The sequence below is a fragment of the Nanorana parkeri genome, unplaced genomic scaffold, assembly GCF_000935625.1.
Source record: "Nanorana parkeri isolate BGI_ZX_2015 unplaced genomic scaffold, ASM93562v1 scaffold227, whole genome shotgun sequence".
Lineage (NCBI taxonomy): Eukaryota > Metazoa > Chordata > Amphibia > Anura > Dicroglossidae > Nanorana > Nanorana parkeri.
Window position 1 is genome coordinate 127821 of NW_017306495.1, and position 18047 is coordinate 145867.

Consider the following 18047-nt stretch of genomic DNA (forward strand, 5'->3'; position numbering starts at 1 on the left):
GGGGGGGGATCTTTTAATCTCTGTTACAGTCTATAGTCCAGAGAACACTTTGACTTCTGTGCTGGGACACATGTGCTACAAGTGCCATTAAGAAGTTCCGCACATGTGATTCACTCATGTGTTTTGTCAACATCTCTCCGGTATCCATTTCAAAATAATCCGGCATACCTGACCTGTTATTGTGAATGACAAATTTCAGCGAGAAGGCATTCCGACTAGATGAGACTTATATGCAGGCTGGCACATTCACCAGGTAAACATTTTATATGACCTGTTTTGCGAGCTGGGAAGCAGCGGCGGGCATTCTGGCTGTAAAGAGTAAAGGTAACCAAGTGCAAGCAAATAAAAGCTTTTCTTATTTTACAATTGTCATTTAAATGTATTATATTTGCTCTGTGGAGTTGTATTTGTATCACTAAGGCAAATATACAGATTGTATCAGAGGGAATGCGTACATTGAAAGCGTATGGAAACACCCAAAATATAGAAATAATATTCTTTGACTAATAATAAAAAAAAAACAATTGTATGTGTTGTAGTGATCAAATAGTCGTGTGTGTGTGTGTGTGTGTGTATGTATGTGTGTGTATATATGTGTATATATATGTATGTATATATATATGTGTGTGCGTTGTGAAAATTGGATCTTCAGACAATATCCAAGCAACCGCAGTTCTTTTCCAAAGAGTAGCATTTCATTGGATCCAAGTAACAGATGAACAGAAACAGTCTAACAGAACAAGAATAAAAATAAAATATCTAGCCCTCAGATGACAAAGGTTCCATGATGACCCACTCTTATCTACCCAGCATATATTTCCAATCTATATATGCACCTATGCGTCTCCCTTAATGACTCTGATCTCCCCTAGCCACTTTAGGCTCTGACTTCATATACAGTTTAGTGCCAGTCACTAAAGACGCCCATACACCTTACGATTATCGGATGAAACTTTTCGTCCGATGATCGAATAGTCATACGATTTTCGCACGTCAGCCCCATCATGCATTTGCCGTATTTTCGTAGATCATACGACTTTTGACGGACGGAAACGCCAGCAACCTTACGACAATCGTACGATCTAGCAAAGTTTTCAAACATGCTTGACCATCAAAAGTTGTACAATTGTACAGTACTGTCGGTCGGACACTGCAATGCACACATACGATTATCGGACGAAAAGTCGATCGCTTACGATAATCGTAAGGTGTATGGGCACCTTTACACTGAAAGGATTTCTGATATGGCTGGTCTAATTACCCCTTTGATGTTAGTAAACTAAACAGGTTTTGACAAAATTCCCTACAGCTGTTCCATTGTGTACAATCAACAAAACAGTATGGTCAACTGGTCAAGAAACTTACACAATAAAAACCTAGTTAGCAAAGATGTGTTAAATAACCTCAGCCAAAAAAATTTCCTTCAATACATAAGCATACTCCCTAAATATACCCCTAATATATCTACTTCAATCATAATTTACAACATGTATATGTCAAAAAAACATAGTACAGGCAGTCCCCGGGTTATGAACAAGATAGGGACTGTAGGTTTGTTCTTAAAAACATTTTCCTGTTCCAACTTGCATACAAATTCAACTTGAGTATAACTCCAGCCCCAAATGTTTTTTCTCAGTTTTGGATAGCATAGTGAAGGGTTAACCCCCTGTAAAGTTTGTTTTGTGTGCCCCTCTTCAGAAGATTTCACCTCACTTTCTGTCCCTGTGACAATTGTATTTTTTGACAATTTTGAGTTGTCGTGGAAACAAGGATTGGTGATAAAGCCGTGGAGACACCTTTTTCCCATGAGCACTCTTACAGGAGTGAATTTCCTTTTCCTAGAGGTAGTTTTCCTTTCACTTCCTGTTGTCTCAAGGACAGGAAGTGAGATTCAATTCTTCTAATGAGGATACAGACAGCAGTAAAAACCTCAGTGAACCAGAAGAAGAGGCGGGCACCTCTCGTCTGCACGTCTAACAGGAGCCATCTTACTGTAATGTACATACAGTACTATGAACCAGACCCAAAAAGGCGGGCACTCCTCATCAGCATGAGCGTAGTAGCATTACAACTACCCCTGCTGTACAGTAATAGCCTGCGTTTGTAAGTAGGAGTCGTTTGTAAGTCGGATGTATGTAACGCGGGGACTGCCTGTACATGGTACATCAGTGAGGATACAGCTTGGTTTAGAAAACCGACACCGTAGCACAATAAGAGAAGGCTCAGGTTGCACGTTGGAGTGGCGTGTTGATGGTGCATGGATGAAAATGGCGTAAACGTTTGCAGTGAGCCCATGACACATTTATCTTATGTAAAGCCTCACGCTAACCTTAAAGTGACACTAAACTCAGGAGATAAATCTTAAAGGAGAACTATGGGGTTAAGGCTTTTCCCCATAGTTCTCCTTAGGGTAACGGGAGAACACAAAATTAAACATGCCTTCAAATACCTTAACTATTAACAATACTGGACCTTATTTGTGTTTCACTCGGCTGTAGATCCTCAAATCATCTCTGAATTGGTGCAGACTCTGTCCGTCCTTCCGGAGGTTGGCTACTTTTGTTCCCCATGGTCCCTGTGTGTGTTGTAAAGTAGTCACCACTCTAAGATCACTCCTGTGATGGATTACAATCTCATGTTGAGTTTAGTAATTTGTTTTGAGATTGTAATCCATCACAGGAGCGAGCTTGGAGCGGTGACTACTTTACAGCACACACAGGGACCATGAAAATGCTCTTGCAATGGGCAGTTAACCGTAACCCCTAAACAAATTTCTAAAGTAATGCTTTTCTTCTGCATACTCCGTATAGCTTTTTCTGTGCCATGTGCTGAGGTCACAGACCCTGCCCTGAAACATACCAGAAGCTGATCCTCTGACCTTCGGTCAGTAAATCTGCCCATCGCATTTTCTGGACAATAGGTGCAGGTGGTGGACCATAGCAGCAACTTCCTGGTAGGAATTCATTATTTACGTACCAGAATGCTCCAAGGTGCTCTGAAAGAAAACTGATTATGAATGTAGGAGCTGTATATGTTGGCTTGCAGTTTGTTATTCAGTCCTATTCAAGAACACTTTACTTGTCTCCCTATGCCACCATACTGGAGTCCGCACCTTCAGATATTGCCTCCCCGCATAACTTCACATTAGTGTCTGGAATGGAAGGAGATTGGACTGCCTTACAGTGTGTACTGTAGAAAGCTGATTACAGGCACACCCTTTTGAAAGAGCCGTCTTCCTAATAATCACGTGTTACATAGCATTGCTAAGCCTCTGACTCATGTCGTGGCCACACTGCTGCCCTGTCATTTGTCCACTACCTTTGTGCACGAATAAGCAAGCAGTTATCTCTGAACTCCAATCACCAGATATTAAAGTGTATGCAAACCCTAGCAATGAACGTCTCTTAGCACCCATTTGGTCTGTTAAATGTACTCTTTTAATTTATATGTTATAGGCTTATTCACTTTACCAACCACTTGGTGGCCACCACCCCTCTCTGCCAATACATCCACTGGCTTCCGCTCTGCCAATACATCCACTGGCTTCCGCTCTCCCAACAAATAAAATAAAAAATACAACTCTGTCCCAAGCTACATTACCATCCTCACCTCAAAATATCACCCAAACCATCCTCTTTGCTCCTCTCACGACCTCCTGCTCTCAAGCTCCCTCGTCAACGTCTCCCATGCTCCCCTCCAGGACTCGTCTAGAGAGTCTCCCATCCTCTGAAGCTCCCTCCCTCAATCTGAACGGCTGTCTCCTACTCTAAATGCCTTTTAGGAGTTCCCACAACAACTTATCTCTTCAGGGAAGCTTATGCCACCTCCACCTAAAAACTGCATTGCTACTTTCCACATCAGCTCATCCCTCCCATCCCTTAATGCCTTTTGTATCACCTGCACCTCCCTTTAGATTGTAAGCTGTCAAGACCAAGGCTGACCTAACCCTCCTGTATTGAATTGTATTATAACTGTGCTGTGCCTTTTATTTTTGTAAAGGGCTGTGCAGACTGTTGGACCGCTGGGCAGACTGTTGGCACTTTATAAATCCTGTGTAATCCTAATTACAAAATATGTTGATGATGATCATGTAAAAATGTTTTTATTGAACTACAGAGGTGTCACGTGCATTCCTCCTGTGTTAGATGAAGGAAGGAATGCAGTTAGTCCTCCCCAATTCTCATCTTGGACCACAGAACAATAGTCTTTATGTTGCAGGGAATAGAAAAGTGGGATGGGTTGAGTAGTTTAGCGAAAGATAACTGGGCCGGGCTGACACCACTTAGTCCGCAAAAAAGCTGTGCTTTGTCAGCCCACAACCAGACCTAGAAGTGCACTTCTGGCATATCATCTGGTATTTTTCGGTACTCGCAGGGTAAAGGGATAAAACTTGTGGAATTGTGCATGTATTGCATAGAGATACAAGGTTTGAGTTTTTTCCTGACTTGCATGTTAAAGGGTTATTAAACCCTCATTGATTTTTGCATATATCTACTGCTAGCAAGCAATAGATCTATGCAAAACGATTAAAAAAAACGTTTTGAAAGGGTTAATATTTACCTGTGTCTCCGCCACGCGCTCCCGTCCGAACATCTGAAGTGTCTCGGGCGGCAGCAAAGGATCTTGGGGCGTGCACATGCGCAGTTCAGATGTTCGGCCGGGAGAAGAGGAGAGATGCAAGGTAAGTTTATGGAGCAGCGTGCACCCGCACAGACTCCGTGGAACATCGTAGAAAAGGAGGACAGAGGTGTCGGCGCTGGAGGGACCACTAAAAACTACAGGAAAGAAGATGATGATCAGATTAAGAGGCATCATTCATGCCTGGTTCACACCTGGGCGTTTTACAGCGCGTTCCTACGCTCTAAAACGCTCAACATGTGAAAATCAATGATTGCCTATGGGCATGGGTTCCCACCTGGGCGTTTTACAGTGCGTAGGAACGCGCTGCAAAACGTCCTACGCCCAAAGAAGTACAGGAGCTTTGGGGCGTATTTGCCACGCGTGTCCATTGGGGATACAGCCAGGTAGCCCTCGGAAACGTGCTTTTTTTTTAACCGCGAATCACGGTAACGAACGACAAACGCACATATTCGATACGCCTACCGTGTTTCCCCGAAAGTAAGACCTACCCCGAAAATAAGACCTAGCACTATCTTCATGGTAGTGAAAAAACATTCAAATGCCAAACTGCATCTACACTTCTAGAACACACCAGAGCCTGGGGGAGAAGAGAACACACCAGAGCCTGGGGGAGAAGAGACTAAGTGGACTGGTCTAGCAGTCAGGCAGGACATAGGAAAAACGAACAGTTAAACCTTGCAGCTCAGTGGCAGCTCTACTGCAAGGGTTAATTCTTCTAAAACCTGGTGTTGTCCTTTTAGGCCTTGTTCATACCAAATGCAGACCAGATCCGGTCAGGTTTCTGCACACGCAGTGTAGTGGGTTGTGCCGCGTTTTAGACACGTTTTGAATACGTTTTTGATGCGTTTTTAGGGCCGTTTTTGGTAAAAAAAAAAAAAAAAATTTATTTTTTAAGTTTAACATGGACTTTCAGGCACTTGCATGCATTTTTGATGCGTTCCAGACCAGATTCAGAGCAGGTAAAATAGGGCTTGCCGCATTTTTTTCATCCGGTCTGGATCTGGTCTGGATCTGGTCTGGATCCGCACGCTGCGATGTGAACTGGAGGTCAAAATACCATAGGAATACATTGGACGCAGTTTATGATAAGGAAATAATACAACATTTTGGCAGAGCTTGACTGTATTTTCTTCAGAAGCAAGACCTGGAAGAACTAAGGTGACTAGTTTTATGATGCGACCAGAAAAGCACCCACATTTGAGATTCAGAGGAGAGGGGAACCAGGACCCGTTTGACAATCTGTGGCCTTCATGGGGAAGTAGCACATTTCAAATCACAAAGAAACAAGTGTATAGCTGTAGCGTGGGCCAAACAATGCTGAAATGTCTCAGCTGACAACCAGAACAAAGTCTTGTTTGCTTTTCCGTGAACATTTGAAGTGCATTCTTCCAGCATATATGTGGTGACAGCAACAAGAGAGGTCAAAACATACTGGCACCAACTAAGTCTTCAAAATGGTTTTGGCTAGAAATGGGCTTTAAATGTAGTGGAAATATGCAGGAGTCGGGATGTTTTCTCTGTTCTGGTGTTGTTAGCTTGGCATAGAATCATCTACCCACTGACAAAGGGAAGTACATCTGTGTTGTGTACAAGTATAACTTATCACTTTCTAGAGCAAGATTTATTTTTCACTGGTGATCCTAAGGGTGCTGTGTCAGGCCCAGCTGATTGCCAAAGAAAAGCAAGGATAGTGGGTGTCAGAAGAGAAAAAATGGACACGTGGCATGGCCTGCTTTTTAAAGAATTCAGTGAGTGTAAATTGAGCTTTTATTCCCTTTTTAAGCCGGTTTTGCCCTGCCATAGAAATCTATAGAAATGCAAAACGCACCTAAAGGAGAACTATGAGGTGAGTGATTTCCACTCATCCTTCTAGTTGGAGCTGACCTGTGAAAATGAGACTGTCACAGGTCGGCTCTATCGATCGGGCAGTGAGCAGAAACATGCTGCCGATCCGCTCACTTCCCGATCGTCTCCCTACAGTAAGCGATGACTGTCATTAAAACCCCCCGCAGGGATGCTGACTGGTAGGCAAAGCCAGCTGTCACTCAAACAGCTGGGAAGATCTCAACAGTATTGTCGGGATCCGTCCCGGCTGCGGCGCTCTCAGTATTGCCCCCGATATACTGAGCTTTGGGTCACGGGAGGAGGTTAGTATATGTCCTCCCGTGACCCTAAAGAGAACTATGGGGAAAAATACTTACCACATAGTTCTCTTTTAAAGAACTCCGGGCAGAATTCTTCCTAACCCTTCCAGTGGGGCTATCCCCGCACTCTAAAGGTGCCCATACACCTATCGATTTATGTTCGGAAATCGTCCACGAAGGGTCTTTCAAACTATAATCGATCAGTTTATGGGATACCAAAGATTTTATTACTGTACTTCTTACCGAATGTCCTTGATTGGTCAGGCTGGAAAACGTTTTTTCGAATCGTATGAATGTTTTTTCAGTGGCGTTTTCGTAGGAAAAAAATCGCAGCACGAACACTGCACGTGCGCAAGTGAAAATCTGCTCTATCGATCGAAAAAAATTAGTGCGCTAGTATTTCTAACTAAAGATTTTCTAAATCCAAATTTTTGTTGCTGCCAAAAACCCTCTTTCCATTCTAGCTCAAATAGCCCATCATGGGCTATTTTGAGCTAGAATGGAAAGAGGGTTTTTGGCAGCAACAAACATTTTCCATCAAAAATCTATAGGTGTATGGGCAATTTAAGGGTTAAGTGCTTGATTTTTGTCTTGGGATGAAAATAAATAAACGTTTTACTTACCTGAACCTTGTAGCCAGCTGGGGAATTCCATACCTGTAGCGACTCGACTCGTAAGCAAAGGGATGGGATGCTTTGATGTTATTGATCTTATATGGCTAGATTTGATCAATTGCCTTAACATAATATGACCATGTGGCCGATAAAGGTCAGTGATGTCAGCCCAAGCATTCCGCATCTTTGTTCTGCTGCATGGCGGGAAATTCCCACGTCACTTTGGAGGAGCTCTGGATCGGACCTGGTTATGGCTCATCCCTACTAGTAAAGCCTGTAGGCTCCCGTCAGCTAAGCTTTTACTCATTACTAACTCCCCAGTGTGCCCTTATGTGGAGACAGCCTTCTTGGTAGGGGCGCAGGGCTTTGCTTTCTAATGTCAAAGCTGCCCACATGATGACTGATGAGTGAATATTCAAAAAGCAGCAGAAGTGTAAGAAGTTCCGCAGAATGTATGAAGAAAGATCAGGGAGATGCATGCAGTGCAGATACTCCTGTACATCATCCTTTCCAGCAAGGATAACATTAAGCAACATAGTGCAATCACCAAATCTCACCTCCAATATCACTAGAGACTAACAGTCAGAGGCATCGGTGCCTCTCACACTGCGGATTTACAGCTATGAGACTGTAGGCACATCAAATACCAAGAAATGCAATTCTGTTACTTGGGGGAGATTAGACGGTTGTAAACCAGGTGTAAGTTCTAATGCTGACGGACATGGGGCATACATAGTATCAGAGTCAGGGCACAAGCAGGCAAACAGTGTGACAGAAAAGCATAGAGAAGGTGGGTAAGGGATCCATCAAGAGAACATGTCACTTTGCCCCGTATGGGCAGGATGTTGGCTATCTCAGTGTAGAGTATTTTTGGACACATTTGTGGCCTCCATAGTACAGCGGCTCAGTGATGTAAAGATTGACGCAGTTCAAGAGTTCACATCGGTTCTGCCTTTGTAACTTGTGCCAGGTGATATGCCAGTGAGTCATCGGCTCCATGAATATGCATTCTGTGCAGGTGGCAGCAGAGGTAATATTTATTCAACTCGGGGCAAGCTTGTTTTTGTTTTTTTATTTTTTTCCTCTTATTCCAGATGATTGGGATCGCTGTAAATTTTCTCTGCTGGATTTTATTTTAAAGCCAATGAAATTTAAGGGTAACTATATGTACGTTTTTGTTTTTATTGTAAAACTTAAAACCCCAAAGGATATAAATCCAATTTACGTGCAGAAATCGTGCTGTACATAGCCTGTGCAGAGCTATGGGAGGGACTCGGCAGTCCCCAACCACTACAGACTGCCTGTACAGGGGGCGGAGACAAGACCAGTCACCCTGCACAAGTAAAGAGAGCAGTAGTGACTGGTCTGCATTACAGGAGGGGGCAGAGACAAGACCAGTCACCCTGCACAAGGAAAGAGCGGCAGTGAGCAGTCTTTATTACAGGAAGCTCCTGCACAGAGGCAAAGTGTCACACTGGATTACTGCACAAGTCTTTAAGGAACAAAGTTCACCATGATTCAAGGTAGAATGCACATGGCTCTGGCATTTCAAGGGGTGGGGGGCATGGGGGTGGTGTTGGACCTCTGCAGAGAGACCACTAGTTGCACACAGAGAGCAAGGGTTATCTGCAGACAAGCTTTTCTACTCTACCTGTGGCTGCTTTATAAAACAATTAAACTGTAGGACTTGAAATTTGTAGGGCTGAAAATTCAATAGGCTTTAACCCCTTCATGACTGAGGCCCTTTTTTCCATTTTTGCACCCTTGTAAGATTTTGGCTTGGTTTAGGGGTTATGTTGCAGTGAAAGATCCTAAGTGGTCCATTTTGTGGGTGTATTAAGTATAAAACAAATAATATTTCAGAAGCCAAAACTGACTGTACCGGCACTGCATGATCATAGAAATTCTAACATGGTGCTGACCAAATTACCCAGCACTGTCAGTTCCCGCGCCAAGCAGCTATTCAAAATATACTGCCTGGCGCCGAGTGTCAGCTTGAGGTGGGATGGGGCTATGGCCGTGAGAGAGCTCCATCAATCCATACATGCATTTCTTACAGGTGGATCTTAAAAAAATCAAATTTAAACATTTTTGGAGCGTGTATGACAATGTCTATGAGTGTGTGAGTCTGTGGTCGTGTATGTATGTCAGTGTTTTTGAAGGCTCGTTCACACTAGTACAGTGCATTAATAGCATACCCACAGTTTGTACGCCTGCAATGGAGCGGTACCCTAATGCCATGCATTCTATTGCAGTGCACCTTGGGTCACGACTTAATGACCCAGGACAAATGTGGGTCCTGAGGTCACACAGGTTGGGAACCACTGCCTTTAAAGTACTCAGCCTCTTTGTATAGCAGAGGAGATGAAGCTGAACTCCAGGCAGATTTAAAAGCCACAATTAAGTGTCGGGACAGCTTGTGTTATTGAGTAGAGATTCACCAGGGCTTGGTGCATGCTCAGTTCACCTAAGTCCACTCAAAACCGCAACTCCCCTCTCCTGTCCCAATCCATGGTGGCATTTACAGTGGGGACAATCCTCCTGCCCCTTTGACGTATAGCTGTGAGACAGGGAATGCGCCTTTCTCCGCAGCTGATTGGGTTGAGAGGAATGGTGTCAGTCACAATTTTGAGTGTGTTTAGGCGAACTGGGTTCACACCACGCCCCGCCTCATCACTGTTATTGAGTACAGCTATTTGGTCATGGATGGTGTACTGCTAAACAGGCAGCCCACCCAAAAGCATTATTTCAATCATTACGGATGTGTAATGGATGAAGTCACTTGCTTGGGGTTTTTTTTTTTTCATTTATCTTGGGGACTGTAACAACTAATATTCTGATTCAACAGGATACTCCCAGAAGCAGAGTAGGACCCCTGATAACTTTGATCATTGTAGAACTCCTACAAAAGCTCTCATCAGCCAAGTCCCTGAGAGATCTAAGAAACCAGAGGCCAACGTCTACTAAAAACTGAAATATTGCTGAACTGACCTTTTTTCTTTTTAAGTCAGCCTACATGTGAGTGGGACGTTTCATCTGAAGCTGCTGTAACACATCCGTTTGAACTTGTGCTTTTTTTTGTTTTTTTTAATACAGTCCCAAGTTTGAAAAGGGGAAATGGATGGTGGTGTCCCAAAACCAGTTGCAGTAAATGGCGTCACCATGAAATCACAGCTTCAGGTTACAGGTAAGTGTTCATAAGTGTGCAGTAACTGTGCTTCCACAATACCTTTCTTGATGCTAACATGTCACATAATACTCTTATGTTTAAAGCAGTGGTAGACAACCTTGGCACTCCAGTTGTGCTGAAACATATCATTTCCATCATGCCTCTGCGAGTCATGCTTGTGACTGTTCAGAGTCTTGCAATACGTCATGGGACTTGTAGTTTCCCAACAGCTGGACTGCTGACGTTGCCCACACCTGGTCTTAAATGTCTTCCATTTTCATGTTTGGTGTGGGTAGACAACTCTTAAAGCGTCGCTGTCACTTAAAAAAGCAGCCTGTAGAAGAAGACTCTTAAAATTTACATCTCGAGCAGGTGGCGAGTCTTCAGTTGACTGAGCCTTCACATGCCCCACATGCATCAATGAGCCTTGCCCGCTCATAACCCTTTCGCCAGTTCAACGTTTTTCCTTCCTCGGACCACTTTTGGTAGGTCCTGACCACTGCAGACCGGGAACATCCACAAGAACTGTAGTTTTGGAGTTGCTCTGACCCAGTAGTCTAGACATCACAATTTGATCCTTGTCAAAGTCACTCAAATCCTTACACTTGCTCTTTGTTTTCTGCTTCAGGGACAAAAGGTCCACTTGCTGCCTAATATACCCCCCCCCACTTCCAGGTATAATTGTAATATATCCCCCCACTTCCAGGTATCATTGTAAGGAGATATTCAATGTTATTCACTTCACCTCTCAGTGGTCATAATGTTATTTTCTGATCGGTGTAAAAGCTGGGTAAGATATTTAGGGATAAGGAGTTGATGATTGAAAGTGAAGCAGTTTGTCATGCTGTCTGCACTACATGAAAAAGTTGTAAGTGTACCAAAGACTGTGTGAGGAACCTTCATTGAGTAATAGGCTGAATCTGGTTCTATTGACCATCTGCTGTTCCACGGCAATTCTGTAGTTTGTTTTGAGGGAAGCCATGCGAAAAGAATCATGAAATGTGAGTACAGCCAGGCTGTTAATGCGGGGTCACAGCTTGCATGTTAATGATGTATCATGAAAACATTGACATTGTATAAAGAGATTTCAGAGAGCAGGAGGAGATGTGAAGATCATAATCTAAGATTACATTGATTAAAAAAAGGCCAGTTGTAATAGAAATGTATTCATGGGTATACTTGTTCTAGCTCAGCAGAAGAATTAAAACTAGAGGTGCACCGAAATAGAAATGTCAAAACCGAAACAAAACCAAAATTAGAAAAAAAAAGTCGGGCCGAAACCAAAAAAAAAAAATTTTTACATTTTTTACGGCAGGCTGTCACTTTCTCTCCTCCCCGCTGAGCAGCGCCCAGCGGGGGAGGAAAGAAACCTGGGATGCGCCAATGTATCGGCAGGAAAATGGCACTTTCGGGAATTCAGCCAAAAGTGCAATTTTCGGCCGCTATGTTTCGGTGGCCGATATATTGGTGCAACCCTAATTAAAACCACTGAAAAATTGTGACGGCCAGGTAACTAGTTTTTTTTTTATATATAAAGGTCAACAGTCTACTAATTCCTCTCCTGACAGGTTTGCTTTAAATGTCAACTCCACCTAAGGCTGATGGGTCATTTTGCATTATAGGTGTTTTTGCTACTTGTTCCTGGATGGAAGGATTTGAGTTGATCTTTACAAGGGTGTCTTGTTTTTGCTGGGTTTTTTGTTTTTTTTCCCCGCACTCATTTACTGTTCGTTACAAAGAATGCAGTGGGAGGACTGAAACTCTGTGCGTTTGGTAGGAAAGGCCGAGAACACTGATGGGGGATCCTGATACTAGAAAATCTTGGACACCTTAAGAAACATCTGTTGATATTGGCACTACAAATAAGTTGGTGCCAATTGTTTTTATCAGATAACCTTTATTTGTTTTACTTAACATTTGCATTACCCCCTATGTCTCTTGATATCAAAGTACCAAATAGCCTTTGTGTAGCAATCATATGCCTGTTTTATTCTGCACTTGGTTTAAATCAGTGGTTCTCAACCTGTGTAACCTCAGGACCCACATTTTGTCCTAAGTCATTAGGTCACCGACCCAAGTCGCACCGCACTGGAATGCACGGCATTGCGGTACCGCGGGGTTCCGGTGTGGGCGATCAAACTGTGGGTGGGAAGTGCATTTGGGATGCCATTCATATGAATGGCAATACAACACACCTCCCGCACTAGAATGTGTGGTAGGTGCGATTTTGCGTAGTACAATTTTTAAATTTTGAATGGGCCCTCAAAAACACTGACAGACGTACACAACCACAGACACATTCTCACACACACATACTCTATAGCTATATATAGATATAGATAGATAGATAGATAGATATCTATATATAGATATATAGATAGATATATAATTAATTTAGGATCCACCCAGTCCTATCTTACGAGAACTGGAGTAGATCCTCAGCCCGGGGTCCAATTTGAGCAACTGTGCATTGCTTGTACAGCTCCCTTGTGTGTCCTGTCGAGGTGCTGGGAGCCAGAATGTGATGTTACTCTGGTCCAGGCACCTCTACAGGACCCGTGAGAGAGCTGTAAGCAATGTACGTATGGATGGAGCTCCCTCACGGCCATAGCCCCATCCCACCCCACCTCAAGCTGACACTCAGCGCTGGGCAGCATATTTTGAATGGCTGCTTCATGTGGGAACTGACAGTGCTGCGCTAGGGGGAGGCTGAGGAGCCTCTCGCCTAGAAAAGTGGAAGGCATGCAGGGACCCACTGAACAGTCGCGACCCACCAGTTGAGAACCAAGGGTTTAGATCTTTTAAGAAGTTACATGTTTGATTTTATTCTTGCAATGAGTTTGTAATACTTCCCTCTCTTACGCAGTCATATCTGCTAAGCTGAAAGACAGCAGAAAGAACTGGTTTGGTCCAAGCCCATATGTGGAAGTGTCGGTCGATGGACAGTCCAAAAAAACAGAAACCCGGAATAACACTCACAGTCCAAAATGGAAACAGCACCTTACTGTGTAAGTGATAGCCTATAGCTAGGAAGGAGTGTGCGCAGAATGTAGTCTGGTGGAATAATGACCTTTTATTTATTCAGCACGAATATGAATGAGTATTAACTACTGTCGACAAATATGAAAATCATTTAGTCTGCTTTAAAGAGACGCAGTCATTGGGATCCTTGTGTCCTAATGGCCATGCCTCTGTTAAAGCCTCCAGCAGAACTTCATATGCAGCCAATTTCCCCGTGTGTTAGATACCTCGTCCCCTGCTGGGCATTATGGTTGCTCAGATTCTGCTTGAGACTGTACGACTTTAGAAGGAGGTGATGAGACCTGCCACCTACAAGTAGGGGAAGTGTTGAGGGGTTTCTTTTATGATGATTAGCTTTTTTTTGTTTTTGTCGGTTGAAGGGCGCTGTGCGTTGGTGCAGTATTTCATTGTGATTTACTTTTGTTTAATCGTAAATCGTCCCTGACCTGTTCTGGTACCATGCACAGACACACCTTTGTACAGATGGGATGGCTTCTGTCTCTTAATCCCTGCATGCAATGCTGCACGGATATTTCATTTGCAACATAGAACGTTACTGTTTGGTAGAGAAATTAGTACATTTTAACCTGCGTTGTCTGACATTTCTGATTATTTATTGGTACATTTGCAGTCCTGCATGAAATCTCATTCTAAACTGCTGGTAACTGCTCTAATTTTACTTGTGCTTTCCTCTTCATGTTTTGCAGCATCGTTACCCCATTCAGCGTGTTAAATTTCCGGGTGTGGAGTCACCAGACTCTTAAATCTGATGCTTTACTTGGCAGCGCATCTCTGAACCTGCATGAAACCCTGCTCGCAAATAATATGAAATGTAAGTATGCATTCAAACACATTTGGGCGTCATGGACGACATGCGTCTGCAAGAGCATCCAATCTTTTTAGGTAGGACTGTAGGGGCATGTCACATGATTCTGCAGCAAGCCCAAAGAAATAGGGAGTATACAGGGCAGCATGTCAATCTTATCAATGATGGACCACTATTCCTCCCACTGATCCCAATGGTGGACCACTATTTCTCCCAATGGTGGACCACTATTTCTCCCAATGGTGGACCACTATTTCTCCCAATGGTGGACCACTATTGCTTCCACTGATCCAAATGATGGACCAGTATTGTTCCGACTGATGGACCAGTGTTTCTCTCTCTGATACCAATTGTGGACCACTATTGCTCCCACTGATACCAGTGATGGACCACTATTGGTCCAATCGTCTTCCAGGACAGCAACCTGAGAGATGATTGGTTCCGCCTTGTACAGGAAACACAATTAGCAAAGCGGTTATAAGCCCCTCCCACTCACCTCGTAACCCAGTTTAGATTGTGTTTCCTACCGCCCAGGACCATGTCACATTTGTTCTTTTATACTGACCGGTTGGCATTGAGTTCGCGGGTCCCCCTCTGTGCAGCTCCACCTTTTAAGGTTTGTGCAGGACCTTATGGCCTTGCTGTTTGGCAGAGGGCTATCCCCCTTGTTTCCAGGATCTTGTTCCTCTCTTTCCTTGGGGAATAATGACTCCTGATACTAACAATGGGGCTTTATTTCATTCCCCAATGACCACAGATTTCATTTTTTACCTCCATTGACCACTGAGCCTTGGGCCTTGTTTACTTTAAATTTTTTACATTTTTTTATGATGTGCTTTCTTTCTGAAGAGCTACAAATCTGAATTTGCATAATGGAGGTAGAGGTGAAAAATCTATAGATCGGAGCACCTTTAGGAATGCACATTATATATGTATTAGACTTGAATTCTAGTGTGTACTTGGCTCGTGGAGGAAAACGTTTCATGTACAGTGCTGGTTATGAAACACAACAGGCTCAGTTTGTCTATACATAGTCTCTGCTTGTCCCTTAAGATAACATCATTCTGATTTTCCAGGAGTCGGCACTTTCCATGGTCATGTGACTAAATGTCACTCTACTGGTAGATAAGATACTGAAGAGTAAACTCTAACTGCAACATTAACATGATTCATACTTCCTGCTACAAATTGACGTCATGCTTAAAGCTACAAAAACAACAAAAAATTAATGCAGTTCTTTTTTTTTTTTTTTAAACATCAAATACCTAAATGTGACTCGAAATCAGCATCTTGTAATCCCCTGTACAGCTGAATTAAAGCACTAGGCCAATCAGATGGGCATATTCAGTGGCCAGAATCCTCTTTATTATTCTGAATGTTTCCACACATAGGGGCTGATGTATAAAGGTTCTGCTCAGCGTATAGCTGGGCGAATGGCATTCCCGCTACTAGATGGCACTGAGGAGCAAAAGGACCAGCACAGTGGCGTAGTGGTTAGCACTTCTGCCTTGCAGCACTGGTTTAAAATCCCGGTCCGGACACTATCTGCAAGGAGTTTGCATGTTCTCCCTGCGCTTGTGTGGGTTTCTTCCAGGTACTCCAGTTTCCTTCTGAAAGGTTAATTGGCTCCTGTCTAAATCGGCCCTCCTATGCATGCGAGATAGGGACCTTAGACTGTATGCTTCTTTAGGGCAGGGACTGATGTGAATGTGCAACTATGTAAAGCTCTGCGAAGATTGTCAGCGCTATAGAAATACCAATAATAAATAATGCCTCTCGGCTCCCTCTAGTAGCGGGAATGCCGTATGAATGGCATTTGTCCATCTATAGCAGTGGTTCTCAACTCGTGGGTCGCGACCCAAAAGTGGGTCGCGACACCCTCTGCAGTGGGTCGCGGCGTCATGTCTGCATAGACCGGCCCATCTGCATTAGAGAGAACTAGAGGGGGAAGATGGGAATGTTTATACATAATCTCCATAGGGTTGCAAATGGCCATCTGCTCTTAAGAGTCAATGTGCCAACATCCCCTTGTAGGCCATTGGTTGTAATTTTGAAAACAACCTTTGCCATTTTTTTTGCTTTCAGTGGAAGAAGTGATTGTGAATTTACAGCTACAAGGTGACAGGGAGACGGTCGGTGACTTATCAGCGTGTCTTAATGGGCTGCAGGTTGATCCAGAGATCTTAACAAATGGTGATATTACATTTGTATCAGGTAAGAGTTGTAATGTATCTATTATCACAGAGCCTTGTATGGGGTTGGAGAGTTAAAGAAGAACTCCAGGAAAGTTTTTCTTTTTTTAAATAACCCTTGTAGTGGGGCTACCCCCGCACTGCATGGATTAACGGCTCCTTTGTGTCCAAAATCTTATACTCACCCGAAGCTGAGCCTAGACCGTTCCTTCCTGTGTCTCTCCCACTTCTCCAGAGCAGTGTAAGGTTGCGTATATCATCAGAGTCTATACACTGTGTATAGGACTTTGCGGAAGATTCCAGTGCTGCTGTTGAGGAGGAGACGGGCTGGAGTTAGCACTGTGACAGCTGGCCAGCTTGGCGCTTCAGATAAGTATATCTTTGTTATTTGTGTCCCTAGACACAAACGAGCACTTAAAGGAGGTGAGTGATTTCCAGTCATGCCGCCGATCCGCTCACTTCCCGATAATCTCCCTGCAGAGAGCAGTGACTGTCAGTCACCACTCCCCACAGGGTTTCCCCCTCTTCCCTTTCCAATCTTCCAGCGCTGACTGGAGGGACGGACGGGGGAGGGGGCGGTCATAGCTGGCTGTCGCTAGATAGGTAGAGCCTGCTGTCAATCAGGCAGCTGGGTGGATCTCGACAGTATTGTTGGGATCCGTCCTGGCTGCGGTGCTCTCAGCATATAGGGGGCAATAGCCTACTATATACTGAGTTTTGGGTCACAAGAAAAAGTATATGTGCTCCCGTGTCCCTATAGAGAACTATGGGGAAAAAAGGTTACCCCATAGTTCTCTTTTAAAACAAGAATTAACTGTATACATACAGTTGGCGGTTTATTTATAAGATGTTCATAGAAGCGATTGTCCTGTGAAAATCTGACCTTCACATTGCATTGTGGCCATCTGATAGAGCCGATGAGCTTAGGCAATTCCTATGCTTCTTGCCTTGTATAAATATTAGAAGACATCTAGGGGTGTATCCAAAAAGCCATTCATTTTGCAAAAATCTGATTACACACACACACACACACACACACACACACACACACATACATATATATTAGGGCTGGTAATGATTAAAATTTTTGTGTTCGATTAATCGAAATTTTTTTTAATCGATTAATTGATTAATTTCGATTAATTATAATGCACATACAGATCCAACTACATTGGCCTATACACATACAGCACAGCAATGCAGTAATAAAATTAACTAGGATCACACTAATCCAGCACTTTATTAATCTCACGTGGGGCAACTCAGAATAATAACGTGTTGGATTACTGTGATCCTAGTTCATTGTATGACTTCATTGCTGTGCTGTATGTGTATAGGCCAATGCCTTGGCTGGCGCTCGTGCAGAGTTTCAAAAAAAAATTAATCGATCAAAAAATTTTTAATCGATCAAAAAGATTAACGATTAATCGAGAAATTAAT

At 43.4% G+C, this 18047-nt stretch overlaps 1 protein-coding gene across 1 annotated transcript in view; it reads left to right on the plus strand.

Annotated features, from left to right (window-relative positions):
- The window catches only part of ITCH (itchy E3 ubiquitin protein ligase), a 52164-nt gene that overhangs the window by 14552 nt on the left and 19565 nt on the right, over positions 1-18047 (plus strand). Inside the window, exons 2-5 of the mRNA XM_018556192.1 lie at positions 10496-10586; positions 13435-13576; positions 14297-14421; positions 16501-16672. Of these exons, the coding sequence (XP_018411694.1) occupies positions 10517-10586; positions 13435-13576; positions 14297-14421; positions 16501-16672 (509 nt within the window). The 5' untranslated portion in view covers positions 10496-10516. The remainder of the gene's footprint in view (positions 1-10495; positions 10587-13434; positions 13577-14296; positions 14422-16500; positions 16673-18047) is intronic.